The sequence below is a fragment of the Microplitis demolitor genome, chromosome 6 (genome assembly GCF_026212275.2).
Source record: "Microplitis demolitor isolate Queensland-Clemson2020A chromosome 6, iyMicDemo2.1a, whole genome shotgun sequence".
Taxonomy (NCBI): domain Eukaryota; kingdom Metazoa; phylum Arthropoda; class Insecta; order Hymenoptera; family Braconidae; genus Microplitis; species Microplitis demolitor.
Window position 1 is genome coordinate 5,621,712 of NC_068550.1, and position 20,869 is coordinate 5,642,580.

At 28.2% G+C, this 20,869-nt stretch overlaps 1 protein-coding gene across 4 annotated transcripts in view; it reads left to right on the forward strand.

The window, feature by feature from the left end:
- LOC103577611 (phospholipid-transporting ATPase ID) overlaps positions 1 to 16,493 on the forward strand; it is a 29,091-nt gene extending 12,598 nt beyond the window's left edge. For 2 of the 4 annotated variants that reach the window (XM_008558329.3, XM_008558328.3), the window contains exons 3-15: positions 4,092 to 4,150; positions 4,871 to 5,083; positions 5,173 to 5,378; positions 5,451 to 5,606; positions 6,507 to 7,149; positions 7,322 to 7,546; positions 8,262 to 9,003; positions 10,398 to 10,590; positions 12,436 to 12,575; positions 12,769 to 13,121; positions 13,962 to 14,187; positions 14,535 to 14,770; positions 15,181 to 16,493. In XM_008558329.3, the coding sequence (XP_008556551.1) occupies positions 4,092 to 4,150; positions 4,871 to 5,083; positions 5,173 to 5,378; positions 5,451 to 5,606; positions 6,507 to 7,149; positions 7,322 to 7,546; positions 8,262 to 9,003; positions 10,398 to 10,590; positions 12,436 to 12,575; positions 12,769 to 13,121; positions 13,962 to 14,187; positions 14,535 to 14,770; positions 15,181 to 15,630 (3,842 nt within the window). In that variant the 3' untranslated portion in view covers positions 15,631 to 16,493. The remainder of the gene's footprint in view (positions 1 to 4,091; positions 4,151 to 4,870; positions 5,084 to 5,172; positions 5,379 to 5,450; positions 5,607 to 6,506; positions 7,150 to 7,321; positions 7,547 to 8,261; positions 9,004 to 10,397; positions 10,591 to 12,435; positions 12,576 to 12,768; positions 13,122 to 13,961; positions 14,188 to 14,534; positions 14,771 to 15,180) is intronic. The other 2 variants (XM_053739799.1, XM_053739800.1) reach the window with 2 other exon arrangements.
- The last annotated feature ends 4,376 nt before the right edge of the window (positions 16,494 to 20,869 follow it).

Here is a 20,869-nt window from a genome sequence, read left to right on the forward strand (position 1 = left end):
CGACGCGTTACAGGCGTCGATGCTCACCTTAAACATCATTACTTACCCAGTGGATTAATTAACTAAAAAAAAAATATATATATTTTTTTTATTTTATAATAATTCGTATCGTAGTTGTTATTATCTCTGTGAATTCCGTAGTGTAAATGTGATATTGATTATAAAAATAATACCAAGGAGTTCACGCTGTAACGTGGATGTGAAATAAAAACTGGTGAATAAACGGCGATCGTTACGCCCTTGCGTTATAGCTTGAGGACTGAAAAATGACGAAACTTGTAATGTCTGATAATTATTATTACTAATTACTCTTTTTTTTTATATCAGTATTTAAATTTCGAATAATAATAATAGTAGTATTAAGGCCTTAAAGTATAACGTCCTTGATTGTGAGGTAAATTATCCAACGATCTATCGATAAGAGATTAGATAATAAGGTAATTCAAGTCTCTTGTGTGCTAAATTGTTATTTATTATTTCTTTTTTAATGTTAAAAAAAGAATAAATACGTTTTAATTTATATTTTTTCTTGGACTGGTGCCCAGTGGAGAAAATTGTTATTTTGGATCTGTGACAATTTATTTTGGGGTCGTGATCTCTTTGAAGGATGTTTTTACTAATGTTTTAATTTTTATATGTTTATTCTAATATAACTGCTCTACCAACTGAACTATCGAAGAATTTTATATTCATTACTCATTAATAGAAAATTATTATTTTTCTATTATGAGTATTGAATGTAATACAAATAAATGTTTAAAACGACTGTCTGTAAGGAATTTTGATTCTCTATAAACTGTCTGTCTGTAAAAAAAGTCGTAGATTTAACTGTTTGAAAAATACAGCGTTTTTTTAGGATAATCCTAAAAAAAATCTCGCTACAACTTTTGAAAATCAAACTACGAATTTTTTCAGAGACCAAAATTGTAGGAAATTCCTTTTTTATTAGAATCGAAGTATACATACTTCGAAGTAAATGCAAAAATAAATCGTTTTACGATGATGAGTTTTTAGTTAAAATAATAAAAAACTATTTAATAGAGTACGAAAAAATTTCCATTAATTACCGGTATTTAAAACAAAAATTAAAAAATCTTTCTAATTTTTTTTTTTTAAATAAAATAAAAAAACAATCGACAAATTGATCTAGTTTTTTTAAATCCAGTACACCGTGTTAATTCATGCCGCCGTAAAATTTGATTAAAACTGTGTACGCATACTTGACCCGGTTATCGATCTTGAATGAATTCCACGGGAGCGTCAGCGTCCATGCCATACTTATAATATTTTACTCACAACAGCAACAATAATAATAATAATAATAATAATAATAGTCACATCAACAACAACTTATACTTATGCTAATGATAACGACAATAAAATATAAAAGTATCAATAAAAAAAAAAACAGAGTAGCGAATTAATTTAACAGATTGATAATTTAAAAAGAGAAAGTATTTGCTCACGCAATCTTTCAGCCATTCTTCAATTAAATAAAGATATAAATAGTAAATACGGAGGGCATTGACACGATGAAAAATTATGCTAAGATTTAAATCATAAACTTTCGCGTGTTTGTGAATCCGTCACCACGTGTTCGTTATTTAAAATAACACTATTTTTTTTAATTTAAATCTTAAGGTCAAATTGTCTAAGACCAAGTCTGCTAGATATTAAAAGAGATAGTGTTACTGTTATTATTATTATTATTATTGTGATTATTGTTGTTGAATCTTTTATAAGTTAAAAAAAAAAAAGTTGGGCGCCACTGGGAAACTTTACGTAATTCGATGTCTTTTGCTTTATATCTGGAAACTTTATCCTTCTTATTATAAGATTACTTTTTTAAATTTGTATTACTTAGTAGATTCATTTATTAATATTCACAGTAGTGAAAAATAATTTTTTCAAGATAAAAATATTATTTTTTTACTTACAAGATTTAAAGCACAGTTTTTTCTTACAATATTTTATGTATACATGGAGATAATTAATTTACAGTATATTAAAAAAATTGTTATCTAAATTTAAAGTCTTAATCATCTTTAAATTTTCTTGATTTAAACAATAAAATTCTTTTTACATTTTACTTATTCCTTAAAATGTTTTTAAATATTTCTATATTTAATACTAGTAATACATTAATTTAGTTGCATAGAATATAGGTTATGTTTACTTTCAAAATCATCCGCAACCCAATTTTTACTTGCAGTAATTAAAAGCATGATATTATGAACTAAAATTTAGCTAAAATTTTGATCAAAAGTCATTAGAATTCTCACATAATTTCTAAGAATATATAAAAATAAATTAAAACTATTAATTCTCTCCATGTGTCAATGAATTAAAATTGTTTGTAATAAAAATAAGAAATAGATTCATTAGAACAACGAGACTTGAATTTATCTTAGGAATTGATTTAAACAAGATCAATTGATGGTTAATTAAAATGTGTGTATCGCTTAACTCGAACATTAATAAGTGATAATAAAAGTAAATTGAAGAAACGTTTGATGTGACAGAGAAAGATAAAAAGGGAAAATTCTTGATAAAATGTCACCAATAAGCAGCAATAGTTTTGATGAAAAATGTGAATCAACAAAGAGTAATAATAATAGTATTGTTATTGTTGATGGTGTGAGACAGCAGCAGCGTCAACATACATCATCAGCCTGATGTCACCATGTCAAAGTCATGTCACGTGACGTAGGATCTGGTGTAGTTGTTGAATATGTAACAGATGAGGATGAAGATGCTGTCTCGTTGGCACGGGAACGGTGCCACGGGCTAAAGGTTCGATTAGAACGTAGTAATACTGTTGAGTAGCATAGCGATGAGCGTCGAAACTGATACACTCGAACTCGAGGTCTTCGAGGTGAGTCCTATCCCTCTGAAAATGCCAGCTTAACATTTATAAAACTAATTATTATTATTTAGAAGAGGTTCTTATCTGGGACTTGAATTTATTTAAATGTACTGGTAAAAAAAAAAATATTTACCTTAATTCAAGAGGCTGTTCCTCTTCATTACTAGATGCAATCACCCAATAATTATTTACAATAAATTGCTTAATTTTTTTTTGTTTACTTTTAAGTTTGCACTAAAAAATCGGAAGTAAATCCGGATTTTATTTAAATTTGAATTCACTCCAGATTCTATCAGCAAATTTTTTCATAGTGTAATCATCCAAATATAGATTATCGATAAAACGAAGCCCTCCCAGCTTCTTTAGAATTTTTTTATCACAAAATTACTTGAAAGTCGTGAAAAAAATGCTTTTTATTAACCCAAAGGTACGAGACAACGAAGATTGTACCGAAGAATCCTCTTGCAAACGAGCATCATCATCACTATCATCATCTAAAATCGTGAGATCTTCAAAAGCCAAAGACATTGAGCCAATAGTGCTGACAAATCCTACGACAAGTAGCAGTAGTACCTGGCATAAGAAACGTAAACGTCGAAAATCAAAAAATAAGCAGCAATTACAATTAAAATTGCAGTCACAACAGCGTCCAGTTACAACTGGAGCAGTAGCTCACCAAACAGTTGTCAATTTTCCATCGTCATCAAATGACGTTGAACAAACTGGTGAATGCTCAAAACGTGACTCGTCAAGTAGTCTTGGTGGTCCAAGTAATCGTCATACAACATTACGCGAATCATTGCTTTCGGTACTTGGTAAATTGGTTGTATGGAAGGGTACGCGTTATCGACCAACCCCAACAAATCCAACTACAACAACATCAGTAACTAATTCGTCCTCAGCGCCACCCAATTCACCGCCACCTACTGAGTGTATTGGACGTGGAACTGTTTTTTTTTCCAGTGGTGAGTCCTCAGCTCTTTTTTCCCGTCTCCCCTAATTCCTACTAAAAATAATTTACTTAATATTTTGATCATTTATTTTATTATTTTTGGTAAGATCGCATGCGTATTTGAATGGATTTTAGTATAGGTTTCAAAACTGAAGTATTTAGTCACCCTGCATAGGTTTCATTCCCTTGACTTGATCCTTGGAAAAAAATTATCGAGTTTACTTATTAAATTGCTCATTAATTCATTTATTAAATAATTTTTTGATATTATAGAAACGGAAAGGCGAATTCGTGCAAATAATCGCGAGTACAATTCACAATTTAAATATGCGGTAAGTTTATTATTTATTAAATTCATTCATTGCTACACTGTAAAAAATTGGGAGTGAATTAGGAATTTATCTGAAGATTGAAACGTTTTTCGCAGAACAAAAATAAAAAAACAAAATGAAAAGTAAAAAATTTACTGGTTCCAAATTTTTGAAATGTTTCAAAATTTAATACCACCCCTTAATTAACCCTTCAACAGTCAAATTATATAAATTTTTTCATTTTCGTTGCGCGAAAAACGTTCCGATCTTCAGGTTCATAATTAGGCGCGATCTGGATTTTATTTAAATTCGCATTTACCCCGATTCAGAGCTTTAATATTAAAATAAACAGTCATCTGCTTCACATTCACTCCGGATTTAATCCGCAAATTTTTTACAGTGTAAGTCTCTGTAGCCAGACGTCGGCTGTATTAATCTGTTTAAGTCCTAAAAAACTTATTAACAAATAGTTCTATCGTTATAATGTAAATACAGACTGACAGACGCGACAATAAATAAATATCCATCCAAAAGTATATAAAGACTAATAAATCCAATGAACTTATCCGTGTAAGTTGATTTCTATTGTATTCAATTTGAAGTGGATACTTTGAAAACAAAAAAAAGCTTCAAGTGACGGTAGAGATGCGCAATAATTGCAGAAGCAGCCTAGTCTTCTTACAGAGACGAATAATGTATAGGAAATAAAATAAATAATAAAAATAAAAATACAATTTCTAGAACAATTATATAAAAACGTCAAAATATTCAGTATTGACGTTTCTGCCATTGAATTTGTTTGAACAATTTCAACGTTTGGCTAATTTTTACTTCCTATGTCTGCTGGTGCTTCAAATGATTCCTGCAATATCATCATTGACCCCAATTACCACAGCAATACCTCTTATTGGGGTACTTACACTCACTGCCGTCAAAGATGCCTACGACGACTTTGTAAGATTATTTGTTTTTTTACGCCCTTCCCGCTCTTTTTTTGTATTATTTAGAACCCTTATTTATGATAATCATTAAATGAATTGTAGCAACGACATAGCAGCGATTCACAAGTAAATAATAGAAAATCACAGACATTAAGAGGTACTCAGCTAAAAGTTGAAAAATGGTCACAAGTACAAGTTGGTGACGTTATTAGAATGGAAAATGATCAATTTGTTGCCGCAGATGTTCTTTTATTATCAACAAGTGAACCTAATGGCCTCTGTTACATCGAGACTGCTGAATTAGATGGGTACTGATAATTAAATAATCCTTACTCATATATTTTATGTACTTTGGTTAATTTATTGATATTGTTTGATAGTGAAACAAATTTAAAATGCCGTCAATGTTTGCCTGAAACTGCTGAAATGATGGACAACAACGAACTAATTGGCGAATTTGACGGTGAAATTGTTTGTGAAACGCCAAATAATTTATTAAATAAGTTCGATGGTATTTTAACGTGGAAAGGCAACAGGTAAAGTAATTTTAAAGTTAGAGATGAAACGCGATTTCAGACGAAGGTGGGTTTAACTTAAAGAGCCAAAGGTGAAGGCTGCCTTCATACCAACTCTGAGGTCGTGTTTCATCGCATGCTAGTCACTAAGCCAGTTGTAACGAGACAATTGAAGACCAATAGGGTTACAATTAACGTAGAAACTAAGAATTTCATGTCCTAAGAGTTAAATCAATTATTTTTTATCCGGTCCACAAAATCGCATTGGTCTGAAATCAGCTTGACTGACTAGCGTTATTTAAATGTGATTTTAAATTTAGAAAATATACAATAGTATATTGTGTGACGAGGGATGAAACAAAACGATTTCAGACCAGAGTAAAGGCTGACATCACCCACAGTCTGAAATCGTGTTTCATACAGAGTTATACACTAGATTTTTCGTGACTACCGGCATTGAAACTTAAAGTTTCAGTGTCAGCAGTCAGTCAGAAACAAGTTAATTTAAGACTAATGGTATCATCAACTATTAGCGTAAACGTAAATTGTCATTTGCAATTTATAATTAAGCAGAAACTATAAATACTATTTATTATTGACACTAATTTTTATAAAACTTAATCACAGTCAGAACTGTCATTTACGTGAATAAAATTAATGGTCTGAAATTACTATTAAACAAATTACAAGTATCAGAGTTTAAATTGCGAAAGCCTTCAGTCAGCGGGCAGAAACATTATTTGTTTGTTCCCTCGGGACGAAACAAGTTTGTTTCTGCCCGCTGAATGAAGCATTCATAGTTAATGCGTTTGCTAATATTCATTAGCGGCATTGGACTGAAATTAGCTTCTTTCAACTGGCTGTAGAAACACTGAAACAAAGTTTCGATTCTGGTATCATGAAAACATAATTTTTCTTTAGGTACGCACTGGACAACGATAAAATAATATTACGCGGCTGTGTGCTGCGTAATACACAATGGTGCTACGGAGTGGTAATCTTTGCAGGCAAAGATACCAAATTAATGCAAAACTCAGGAAAAACAAAATTCAAGCGAACCTCCATAGATAGACTATTAAATCTACTTATTATTGGAATTGTATTTTTTCTTCTATCACTTTGTTTATTTTGTATGATCGGATGCGGTATTTGGGAAAGCCTAGTCGGCCGTTACTTTCAAGCATACTTACCCTGGGATTCGTTAGTGCCTACAGACCCACTCGGGGGCGCCACAGTAACTGCCCTTCTAGTATTTTTTTCATACTCAATTGTTCTAAACACTGTTGTGCCAATAAGTTTGTACGTAAGTGTCGAAGTAATACGTTTCGTCCAATCATTTTTGATAAATTGGGATGAGGAAATGTACTACGCCCCGACAAACACCCACGCACGGGCACGTACCACCACATTAAACGAGGAATTGGGACAAATTGAATACATATTTTCCGACAAAACCGGCACATTAACCCAAAATATAATGACCTTCAACAAATGTTCCATCGCCGGCAGAAGTTACGGTGACCTTATCGACGACGTAACCGGCGACATTATTGATCTCAGTGAGGTAATTTTAATTTATTTACATAAATTTTATTTTAATTTATTAAAACCTTCCTCAAGTACACAATTGCTAGATTTATTATTACTTTTTATAACTAAATGTTAATGTTAATGGAGTTGCTATTGCACTCCGCGTGTATTGTACGCATTATTCAGCATGTGTATGCTGCATGTAGACAGACAAATCAGTCCAGAAGCCTGGCAAGTACCCCGAGATAAGGATGCACTGGAAAAACGGCCAAGAATTCGTGCGGCAGCAGCCACAGATCAGCGTTACCGCTACTTTGCACCAGCCTCCGGTCAGTGCTAACGCACGGCTGCTGGAACAGGCTGACCAAATATCCAGCACCACTCCCGAACCGGCCATCAACGCCAGTCTGAGCGATCCTATCGATATTTCAGTACGCATGCTTATTTGTTTTTTGTTTTTTTTTTTACGGTGCCTAGAGTCTTTGCCTCGCTTTCACTCTGTTCTTATTAATTACCTTTTGTTCCTAACCTAACCTTCGAGTTTTAGATAATCAACGATGCTGGAATGGGTTCTGCTAATAATTTATGCAATAAACTTTATTTATTTTTAATTAAATTATACTTTTTATCATGGGTGTAAATGTAGCAGACATTAGACAAATTTAAAAGTATAAATCAATAGAGGAAATAATTGAAAAAATAATATTTATGAAAAATGCACTTATTAATTTTTTAATTTTTTAAATGCGCATTTTTTTTTAATTTCATTTTATTAATTATTTACTCTATTTATTAATCATTTTAAATTTATCTGATGTATGCTTCATTCACACTCATTTTTTTATCAGTTATTTCTGTTCGCACGTTTTTTTTTTTTTTTTGGCAAATTCATTAAAATTTATAGTCAGGGTGTCTAGTGATAAAGATCTTAGTATCAAAAATTTTTTAAAAAATTCCCGCCAATAGAAGTAAAAATTTTTCGAATTTAAACTTAAAAGCTGCGTTATTTTATGGCCCATCGTTAAGGTCAATAAATTTTCTAGACATTCTGATCTAAATATTAAAATTCTAATTTATATATACTAACAAAATAATATATAAATAAATTTATGTAATATAAAAGGAAATAATATATAAATTTTACAGACTGTACCCCCATTGGATTTTTCTTTTAATGAATACTACGAGCCGGAATTTAAATTTTATGACCCGACATTATTAGAAGCCGTACGTAAAGAGGATGAGAATGTCCATTTATTTTTTCGATTACTGGCATTATGTCATACTGTTATGCCAGATGAAAGAAACGGAAGAATTGAATACCAGGCCCAGTCTCCCGATGAATCGGCATTGGTATCTGCGGCACGTAATTTCGGATTTGTGTTTCGCGAACGTTCGCCAAATAGCATAACTATTGAAGTAATGGGTAGACGTGAAATATATGAGCTCCTGTGTATATTAGATTTTAATAACGTACGAAAACGTATGTCCGTAATACTACGACGTAATGGTCATTTGAGGCTTTACTGCAAGGGCGCCGATAACGTTATTTACGAGCGTCTGAAACAAGGTAGTGAAGAAATAATGCACAAGACCCAAGAGCATTTAAACAAATTCGCCGGTGAAGGTCTCAGGACACTTTGTTTGAGTGTTAAAGATTTAGAAGAAAGCTTTTTTAACGACTGGAAACAACGGCACATGGAAGCTGTGCTAAGCGGCGAAGATAAAGATGATAAATTAGACGCTATTTATGAAGAAATTGAAAAAGATATGACTCTCTTGGGCGCCACTGCTATTGAAGATAAATTACAGGATGGCGTACCGCAGACTATCGCTAATTTAAGTCTTGCTGGTATTAAATTATGGGTTTTGACTGGCGATAAACAAGGTAATTTTTATTATAATGTAATATTTCTTAGGTAGACTTTTATAAAATCAAGCTATTGTATTTGGTCTCATGGTCGATTTTTCAAGGAATTTTGCCATAATCTATCATAATTAGTTAAGTAGGTTCCAAAAATATCACACTAAAAAAATATTGCTGTAATAGTAATACCGTTAGGTTATAGTAAACATCTAAAGTTTGGAAAATAGTAAATTGCTATTTTACCCATACAATGTTTTGTTAAGACGCGTTTTCTTTTGTTTCTCTATTCGCACTCGTGGATGAACGGTACTATCTTTGTTGCACTTGTACAGTAAATGAGAACTTTGTCCAAGCTTTTCTCGTAAACAAATGGAAGTTATGAAAAAATTGAAGTTCTTCACTAGTTCATAGGGTAAAGCATCGAGTCTATGTCTTTATTATGCGCTTAGGGATTTTATTTTAGAAGAAAACCGACAAAGTTATCTGATGACCGTTTTTAGATCAGCTATCTATACAGATGGTTGTTACGGCAATACTTGTTGATATATTAACAATACGTATTGATATATTAACAATATGTATTGATATATTTACAATTTAGATTGCTATAATAGCAATCTATAGGAATCGTTAGAACAGCAATACCAAGTATGGAGAATATAACCCAAGAATATGGATAAATTTACAATACTTTTATTTAAAATTGAAGATAGTTAATGCAGCAATCTATTATTGCCAAGTTACATTATCGATAGATTAGGTTAGGACAACTATCTACCATTAGCAATACTTCAGGTGGTTACGATAACCGCATTTTTTCTTCAGCATTCATTAAAAAATTTATTTGACTATGTAATATAACCAGCTTGTTATCATGATAGCGCCTAAAGTTCCTATCGGATTCTAATGAAAATTTCTGCACTTATTCTGTAGATTATTATCGTCATCACGGTAGAAGATAGGGTGAATCGGTCAATTAGTTAAGAAGTTATAGTTGTTTGAAATTTTTACGATTCTTAAAAAAAAAAATCGTTTTTTCACTATGAAAGCTTATATAACTTTGAAAATAAAGTATCTTAAAGTTTGTTTTAATAGGATTCAATTTTTGACCATAAGCTAAATACATTCTATTTCTTTCAATAACTTGACAGCCTTGAAAATTCGAACAAAGTTTGAAAAATTACTAAATATGGTTTTAATGAGTGATCTTTAAGCTTTACTTTGTAGCTGATTAAATATTTTTTAATCTCACGGCTACATCATTATTTTTAAATCTGTTTTATTAATTATGAATTTCCAAAATTTCCAAAATTTTTAGAACGTCTTTAGAAAAATCTACCTTTTATTCTGGCCGCCAAATGACATTTTTAAGTTTAGATCAGTACTTATTAGAATAATATAATAAATTGTTGCAGAAACGGCAATTAATATTGGATACTCGTGCCAACTGTTAACGGATGATCTAACGGATGTGTTTATCGTCGACGCGACAACTTATGATGCCGTTGAAACTCAACTAAATCGTTATTTGGAGACCATTAAAACATCATCGAGCCAGCACAGAAAACCGGCACTCTCCATCGTCACATTCAGGTGGGACAAGGAAAGGTCAGGCTAACGAAAGAGACGGAGTACAGTCTAGTACATTTTTTCTATGCATTTTCTCCCATTCTCAATTACAATTATTATTATTATTACATTGTCATATTAATTATTACTATTGTTGTTATTGACTGACAAGCATTGACACCAAATTTAATGTGGCACCGTGCCCCTCCCCGTCCCCCTCTTGTTATGCTTTAATTGTTTTTTTTTAAATTAATTACGCCTGATAAATATTTTTATTAAAAATATTTTCTTGGGAGTTCTCTCTTCTATTTATCTTTTTCATAAAATATTTATTCTTACATATAGTTTTAGGGCTCCATACGATTTCAAAATTTTTTAAAAAGTAATTTAAATTAATTATAGATTAGTTTACTAAATCGTTAAATTATATAGCAAATTTAAAAAAATTTTAATTGCACGTTAATTCAATTTTACATTTAGCATTTTTTTTGTAGAAACTGATAAATTTTTATGATCCTGAAATTAGCAGACAATAAACAGTTTTTGAGTTTTTTTTCAACAATTTAATTTTTAAAAAAATATATAAAAAAAATATGCACATATAGAGAATTTAAAAAACTACAGGTGCAATTTTTTCAAATATTTTTTTTTGAAGTTATCGTTTTAAAAAAAATCCAAAATTATTATAAGGTAAAAGATCTAATTGGGTACTGGGTCTCTTACGTCGGCTAATTTCAGTATCATTAATTTTTTTATTACTCTTATGATTTTTTTCCTTCTTAAATATTTTCAAAAACTGATAGAATTCTTATAGTTTACTATAAATATTTATAGTATATTACACTCAGGTCAGAATGTCCTATTTTCTTTCCTAGATGTGTAATGTACTATTATATTATATTATGACAAGTTTGACCTTCTGCACTGGGTCCCGAAAAGCAGAGCCGAATACTGTCGGCAATACCCGAATGGGATAAATTCGTGACGGAACATAAAGAGGTTAGATGCTACTTATTATTGACGCATTAGCCTGGGATAAAATTTAAATTTTTCATTTAATCATTACCGATTTGATAACCAGAACTAGAATTCTGTATTTATTATCATCTTCGTCTGATGACAATGACAATGCATTTAAATTTTTATTCTTTAACCTTTTTAAGAAATAATTAAACGCATTCGGGTGTTGCCGCTATTATTCGGCTCTGCTCCGAGCAGCCCACAGTAGGAAACGGAACTTGCCGGTAGTAATTTCGGAACATAAAAGTAATTATGACGTCATACACTGACGCAGATAATCATCTTATAATAAAAAAACACAATTGGAGCCTAATGGAGCCCCATTTCTACATAAATAATTCATTTAAAATGCATAATTAGTGCAACATTATTTGCATGTAAATTTAAAAAAATTATTTTATTACTTAAAAAACTTTTTTTTTTAAATATTTAAAAAAATAAATTAATTAGAGCTTGGGAACCCTACTTATGACTAGAACAAAATAAATAGAAGCTTACGTGTGCTACATAACAATCACTTGAAGATAAATAATTTTTTTTTTATTAGAAAAAACAATATATATACATATATTTATATATAAATAAATTGGTGCTTGATTACTCACTCCTTCTCTTTCTGACTGCTTAATAATCTAGAAAAAGAAATTGTTATTAATCTAGAATTATATTAATAATGAATTAATGATTTAATTAATTAATTTAAATAATGTCGGCTTGTTTTGTAATTAATAGATAAATATTTAAATTAAGTCATTAAATAAAATCATTGCACTGGGCGTTTAAAGAGGGTGTAGATATAAATCAATTAATAAATTTTCATTACTTATTTTTTTATTTATTATTTTTTTTTTTTTAATGATACAGCGATACAGAGTACAACCGCGACGAGCCAGAAGATGAAGTTGAATCTTCGTCTGGATTTGCTTTAGTAATTAACGGACATTCATTGGTCCACGCACTCCATCCTCAGATGGAAAAATTATTTCTTGATGTTTCTAGCCAATGTGAGTAAATTTATCTTTTATCTATTAATATAAACTTGCGTACAATTTACCCCTAAAAAGGCTACTCAGATTTCTAGCTAAAGCTAGTTAACCTGGTTTATACTTTTTTATATTAATAAGCTATGAATGTATATATTAATTATGAGCTGTGGGAAAATGAATCAATAAATGATTTGAAAAATAATTTTAACAGGTAAATCAGTGATTTGTTGTCGAGTGACGCCTTTGCAAAAAGCCATGGTGGTTGAGTTGATTAAGAAAAACAAATCCGCCGTGACGTTGGCGATTGGGGACGGAGCTAATGATGTCTCGATGATAAAAACCGCCCACATCGGCGTCGGCATCAGTGGCCAAGAGGGTTTACAAGCCGTATTAGCTTCCGATTACTCAATCGGGCAATTTAGATTTTTAGAACGGCTACTATTTGTTCACGGCAGGTGGTCTTACTACCGGATGTCCAAATTTTTACGTTATTTTTTTTATAAAAATTTTGCATTCACCTTATGCCACATATGGTTTGCCTTCTTTTGTGGATTTAGCGCACAGGTCAGTAATTTTATTCATATCAATATGCTTAAGCTAAAAGTCTTCTTTTAATAGTATATTGTGTGACAAGGGATGAAACAAAACGATTTCAGACCAGGGTGAAGTTGGCTGACATTACCCGCAGTCTGAAATCGTGTTTCATACAGAGTTACACACTGGATTTTTCATGATTACCTGCATTGGAACTTAAAGTTTCAGTGTCAGCAGCCAGTCAGAAATAAGTTACTTTAAGACCAATGGTATCATCATCTATTAGCGTAAGCGTAAATTGTCATTGACAATTTATAATTAAGCAGAGAATATAAATACTATTTATTATTGACACTAATTTTTATAAAACTTAATCACAGTCAGAACTGTCATTTACGTGAATAAAATTAATGGTCTGAAATTACTAATAAACAAATGACAAGTATCAGAGTTTAAATTGCGAAAGCCTCCAGTCAGCGGGCAGAAACATTATTTGTTTGTTCTCAAGAGACGAAACAAGTTTGTTTCTGCCCGCTGATTGAAGCATTGATAATTAATGCGTTTGCTAATATTCATTCGCGGAATTGGACTGAAATTAGCTTCTTTTGACTGGTTATAGAAACACTGAAACTAAGTTTCAATCCTGGTATCTTGAAAAATTAATTAATTAAATTATAAATGATGATTATAAGGCGAATACGATTAATTAATACTCCTTTGTTTTGAGATAAAACTCCAAAGTTGAGATTTGATTTATGAGTACTTATTATTCTGATACATTTTAATTAATTAATTTAATTATCTATTCATTTATTAAATAATTTATCCTTCAATTTTTAATTAATTTTTGCTCATTAATTTATTTTCCAGACTGTATTTGATCCGATGTATATATCAGTGTACAATTTATTTTATACTTCATTACCCGTATTGGCTGTTGGTGTATTTGATCAAGACGTTAATGACAAGAACAGTCTTATGTATCCAAAATTATATACACCGGGAATGCAAAATTTATTGTTTAATAAAAAAGAATTTTGTTGGAGCGCTTTACACGGTTTCTGGGCTAGTTGTATACTTTTTTTGGTACCTTACGGTAAGTTTATAATTTATTTATTTAATAAATATGTCACTCTTAAAATAAATCGGTCAAAAGTACTGACAATCAATTAATACTCATTAATTTTCAGTACTTTTAACTAAGTATCAATATTCTTTATTACCTTCCCCTGATAATGAGTACTTTTGTTGAATACCGGTATTTTTCACTGATTAATCATTTTTACTGAGTGCTATTAACTTTCACTGATTGCCAATATTCTTGACTAGTTATCAATACATTTCATTAATCACCAGTACTTTTTAATGATTATCAGTATTTTTCATTGATGATTAACAGTTTTGATTGATTAATGATAAAAAATAATTTATTTATTTATTCAGGAACATACAAAGACGGTGTATCACCAAAGGGCTACGTACTTTCAGACCACATGCTGCTGGGCAGCGTAGTAGCAACTATATTAGTTATAGTTGTCACAGTGCAAATAGCCTTGGACACGTCGTACTGGACAATAGTAAATCATTTTATGGTTTGGGGTTCAGTTATTTGGTATTTCATACTCGATTATTTTTATAATTTCATCATTGGCGGCAGTTATGTCGGTAGTTTAACTATGGTAAGCAATTTTCTAACCTCTAAAATTATTAACTTGTTCAAGGGCATTCTCAAACAATACCCTCTACTTTCAAAAAAAATTTCTTACACATTCCACACTGAGGTGTAGATTTAAAAAAAAACTTATTTACAGTTGATATCAATTAGAAGTTGAACAAAATTTGGAAAATAAATTTCAGTAAAATTCTCATGTCTATAATTAGAAATTTCAAATTTTCGCGCCTAAAATTTATTTATCAAATTTCGTATGACTCTTTATTACAACTGCGTTGTCCTTTTTTCAATTAATGCTTTGGTTTTTCTAAATTAATTGATATTGAATATTTTTAAAAAGTGGCGGGAGGGCCCTGTCTGAATGCCCTTAACTACAAATTAAAAAAAAATACTAACATTGTATTTAATTAAAAACAGGCCATGTCCGAAGCAACATTTTGGTTCACGACAGTGATATCGTGTATAATGTTAGTGATACCAGTTCTGTCATGGCGATTTTTCTTTATTGACGTACGACCAACTTTATCCGAACGGGTAAGACTGAAACAACGATTAGCACAAATGCGTTCTCGTCAGTCTCAAGATATTTTACGAACTCCATCAACAAGAAGAACGAGACGTTCATTACGTTCTGGTTACGCATTTGCGCATCAAGAAGGTTTCGGACGGCTTATAACCTCCGGTAAAATAATGAGAAAATTACCAAATGGATCGGATTTTAAATTTGCCATGCCGTTTTCAAATAATGTTTCAAAACAAGTAAGTGCCGCTACGACATCTCCACCACCACCATTTTCATCTAATGACGTCAGCACGTCCGCACGTAATAATTCGCACACTAATAATCTTGATACTATTAATCTGTGAGTTTATTTAATTATTTTTTTTTTTTAATCAAGAGAAATATTTATTTGAGAATTGGTATAAATAATTATTCCCACTGATTAGAAAATAAAAAAACCTTTTAAATGAGTACCCACAACTGGGGAGTGATTATATTTATTTAATCCAATCGAATAGTACTATTCGATTAGAAATTTGAAAGAATAATTTTTAACTTTCGTTCGATTGAATTTCTATTATTATAAATTTTATTATTATCACTATAATTATTCGATTTTTTTCGAATAGTTTATTTTTACTTAATAGTATAATCAGTTTATTTGAAGGAAGCTATGAGTTATTCAAATGGTTTGTACAATTTGAAAATTAACGGATAATTCGAATTACTAGGAAGCTTTCGAATAATTTGAAGCATTTTAAAATTGTCTAATAATTCGAACTATTCGAAAGATCATCAATAATTTGGAAATATTCGAAATTTTTGAACTTATGAATAATTCGAAAGATCACATGGAAATATTCGAATAATTCTAAAACTTAAAAATTATTAAATTTTCAAATCATTCGAAATTTGAATCATTCGCGCGCTTGCGGATAATGAAAAAACTTTAGAATAAATAAATAAAATTCCAACTAGTCAAAAGCTTACGAATAATTCGAACTATTCGAAAGCTCAATAATAATTCAAATTTGTTTTAATTTCCTTAGCATTTAATTCGATTTCTCAATCAAAAATTAACATTAAATTTGACAATTAATCGAAAATAAAAAAAAAAATAAAATAAACTCACAAATTAAAAAATCTTGGCATTTTTTTTACGCATTAAATAAATCAATAAATTATTTATTAATTAATCACCTATTAAAACATTAATTAATAACTAGAACAACAAAAAAAAAAAATATATATATATATATATATATATATATATATATATAGACAGATATACATCTATATAAATATAAATAAAAAATACGGTAATAATTACATAGTATTCGTCTTGATAAAAACGTCTTTGTATGATATGTCACTAAATAAAATGAACTGTAATTATATTTATTTAAATATAATTAAATGTAAAATATAATAAATTGTTTACGATTAACGGTAATAGATACATTGATAATTGCCTTTATAAATAAATATATATTATAATAAATAATAATTACAATTATTATAAATGTATAATATTCTTCCAACCCATTTAAATAAATATTTTTTACGGGTATAAATCGTCAAGCGTGTTAACCATCTCACTAAAAGATTCAAATGCCTTCGATTTATACATTAAAACTGTATTAATATTTTTGGGTTGGAATATAATTAAGTTCGTCGACGATCTTTTTGATGATCGCCGTATACGGAAGTGGGGGGAAAACCTGCCATGCCGAACTGTCTAAATGCAGTATTGATTGTAAATTGTAAATATTTGAAAGAGATAAATATATAAGTATATATGAGTATACATATATATGAATATATATTAAATAATTTTTTTTTTAAATTTACTATTTAGTAATTTGAATTATTTAATATATATTTATTAATAATACTATTACATATTATAATATATATGAATATATTAAATGTTAAGTATACATTTTTTAAAGAAAGTAATATATAGGTAGAAACAAACAAACTAAAATAAAATATATTAATTATGGAGGTTTTAGTAGTTTTTATAATTAAAACTGTATAATTTATGTAATTGAGCTAAAAATTATTTTTTTTTATTAAATTTTGGAGTACAGAAAATTTTTGATTTTTTTTTAAGTTTATGGAGGTTTTGGAATTTTTTTTAATTTTCTGGGTGGCTGCGAAAATTTTTGTAGTTCGAAAAATTCGGGATTTCTTACAATTCTAAAGAATACGAAAATATTCTAAAAAGAACTAGAACTTTACCAAATATTTTAAAAAGCCTCAGAACTTTCTTTAGTATTCTAGAAGATTTAGAAAGTTTCAAAAATTTCTAGACTTCATTGAAGTTTGTCAGCTATTCTAGAAACGGTAAAAGTCCTTAATACGGCTTCAGAATCTATGAATTACCTAATCATCTAGGAACTTCTAGAATCTTTCCCAATGTTCTAGATTCGAAAAAACTTTTATGACATTTTTGACCTGCCACAAACATTCTAGAAGATTGTAAAATTTTCTAGAATTCATATATTCTAGAACTTTGTCCAAATATTCTGAACAGTTAAAAAATTTCTCCATATGGCTCTGAAATCAATAAATTCTCTTATCATCTAGGAACCTAAAATCTTTCCAAATGTTCTAGATTTGAACAAATTCTACGAAATTTTCGATCAGTCACAAACTTTCTAGAAGATTGTGAAATTTTCTAGAATACGTATATTTTATAATTATTTCCAAATATTCTAAAAAGTTTAAAAAATTTTCCAACTCCACGGGATTTCAAAATCTTCTATAATTCTTTTGACCAGCCACGAATCCTAGAAAATTTTCAGAAACTAATTTCCGAACACAATTCATTTAAATAACATAGACTACAATTATTTTATTATTTAACTGACAATTTTATTTATTGTGTTAGTGAAAAACCAAATTTTTTTTATTTAATAAAATCCAAAAAAAAAAACTAGAACCTCCTTAATAACAATAAAAAAAATAAATAAAAGTAGATAAATTGTATCGCGAATGTTTGCCTTGGACTGATTTATTAAATATTACACTAAAATATTTAATATTGAAACATTTAACGAGAATTAAAAAAAAAAAAAAACTAAAACTAAAACTGAAGAATATTAAAAAAAGAAAAAATCAAGTAGTGAACAATAAAAAAAAATGTATTTCTACTTTTTATTATTACGACGAAAGCTTGAGGAGAGATAGTCTGCATTGGGAAAGTGTTCCACAATCAAATTATCATTTAATAATTAAAAAAAAATAAGTAAATAAATAAAAGAATAAAATTATTATTAAAAAATAAATAATTAACTAAAAAAAATAATTAAATTAAATTTATTTTTCAAATGTGCCTGACGTTAATATTCAACACTGTTGGATTATTAATTGATTAACTAACTGTTTTTATTTAATTATTAAATTTATTTAAATAGTTGATAGCTAATTTAATTAATTAATTAATTAATTGATTAAACAAAGGATCTATTCATTTTTCTACTGCGTAAGTTTAAATTATTATCTGTAATTTAAAAGTCGCAATTATTTTTTCAATTAGATTATTATTATAAATTATTAATTCATTAATAAATAAATATATAAGATATTGTTTAATAAAATTATTTTATGAGACTGCACTTGAGAAATCCATTTTCATTTTTTTTTCATATGTTTAAATAAATAAATAATTAATTGTGCATCATATTTTATTATTATTATTATTATTATTATTATTATTATTATTATTATTATTATTATTATTATTATTATTACTATTATTACTATTGTTAATGAACATCAATTACAATGTGCTAGTTTAATTATAATTATTATTAAATAAATTATATCTGTTGTAAAAATATTGTAGTATTTCAATTGTGATTTATTTTATTATTATTATGTAAAATATTTAAGTGGTCTCTTAAATTATAATGATTATAAAACTGTTTATTATTTTTATTTTGTATAAATTTAAATAAAATTTATTTCGTTATAATTAATATTTTATTATTATAAATTAATAAAATTAATTAACGAATTAAAGCCTTGTTTATTATTGTTATTATTTTATTAAATATCAATTACTATTTCAGAATATTTGGTTTACTTAGTGGATATATACTTGTATTAATTACTATTAATCTATTCAAATAATTATGTTATGTACGATTACGTTAATTTTGAGGTTAATTGTTTATCAGATACAAATTATTTTACCATCAAGTAATTTAATTAATAGATGTAGTATAAATTGCAACAACAACTTGATTAATTGATAGTTACGGTTATTATTTAATTAATAAGTAAGATGTGTTCCTATTATTTCTTGATTAATACAATCATAGGTATTATTATATGTGTTTTGGGATTAATCAATTAATATAACAATTATTGCATTAATTAACAGTGAGAATTGTTATTTGATTAATTAATTGCTACAATAATTATTCGACTAATCAATCGTGACATCAATAATTGAATTAATTAATTGTGAAACTGTTGTTCGATCAATTAATTGTTGTAACAATAATTTGATTAATCAATTTTAAAACAACCATTCTATCAATTAATTGCTACAATTATTTGATTAATCAATTGTGGCAACAATCATTCGATTAATCGGTTGTGGCAACAATTATTTGGTTAAACAAGTATAATAACAATCATGTGATTAATTAATTTTTACAACAATTACTTAATTAATGAATTGTGACAGCTGTTATATTAATCGAATGTAACAACTAATATTCGGTTGATTAATAGTAGCAAAAATAATTCGATTAATTAACTGTGACCACTATTGTTTGATTAATCATTAGTATTTGTTATAGTAATTATTTGATTAATCAATTGTTACAATACCTATCTGATTAATTAATTGCAACGAAAATTCTTCAATAAATAACTAGTATATATAACAACTAACTACACCAAATAAATATATGTAATTATTAACAGTCTTCCATTAGAAAAATACCTTTTTGTTTTTAATTATTATTCTCCTAATAATTATGATCTTTAATCATTGCTTTCAATTAAAGAGACCACATTATATAATTTAATTACTAATTATCAATTAACGCATTTTAAAGGCACATTTATTTATAAAAAAAAAAAAAATTGTTTATTTATTTATTCAAATAAATTCTAACTTTGAAAAACGTCCATTTAAAATTTATTATTATTAGACAATTAATTAACTGGCAATAATTATTAAACAATTATCTTAATTCTAAATTAACAAATAATAAATAAAAAGGAGCATAAATCAACGTCAGGTCTATTAATAAATAAATTAATATTATTTTTGTTGTCTCAACGCACCGTGATTTCATATTGTTTATAATTATTATTAATTATGTTAGCACAAGTTATTGTACTAAAAAAAAAAAATTTTATGTGAAAATGCAATCATAATTGTCAACTCACGCATATTTAATTAATATTAATTATTTATTAAATGTAATAAAAAAAGTATATATATTTTTAATTTACTTATTAAATATTAATTACTATTATTATTATTATTATTATTATTATTATTATTATTATTATTGACTAATTATTTTTATTATTAATCTTGTTTTCAATTAATATATGAATTTTTTTTTTCAAGAA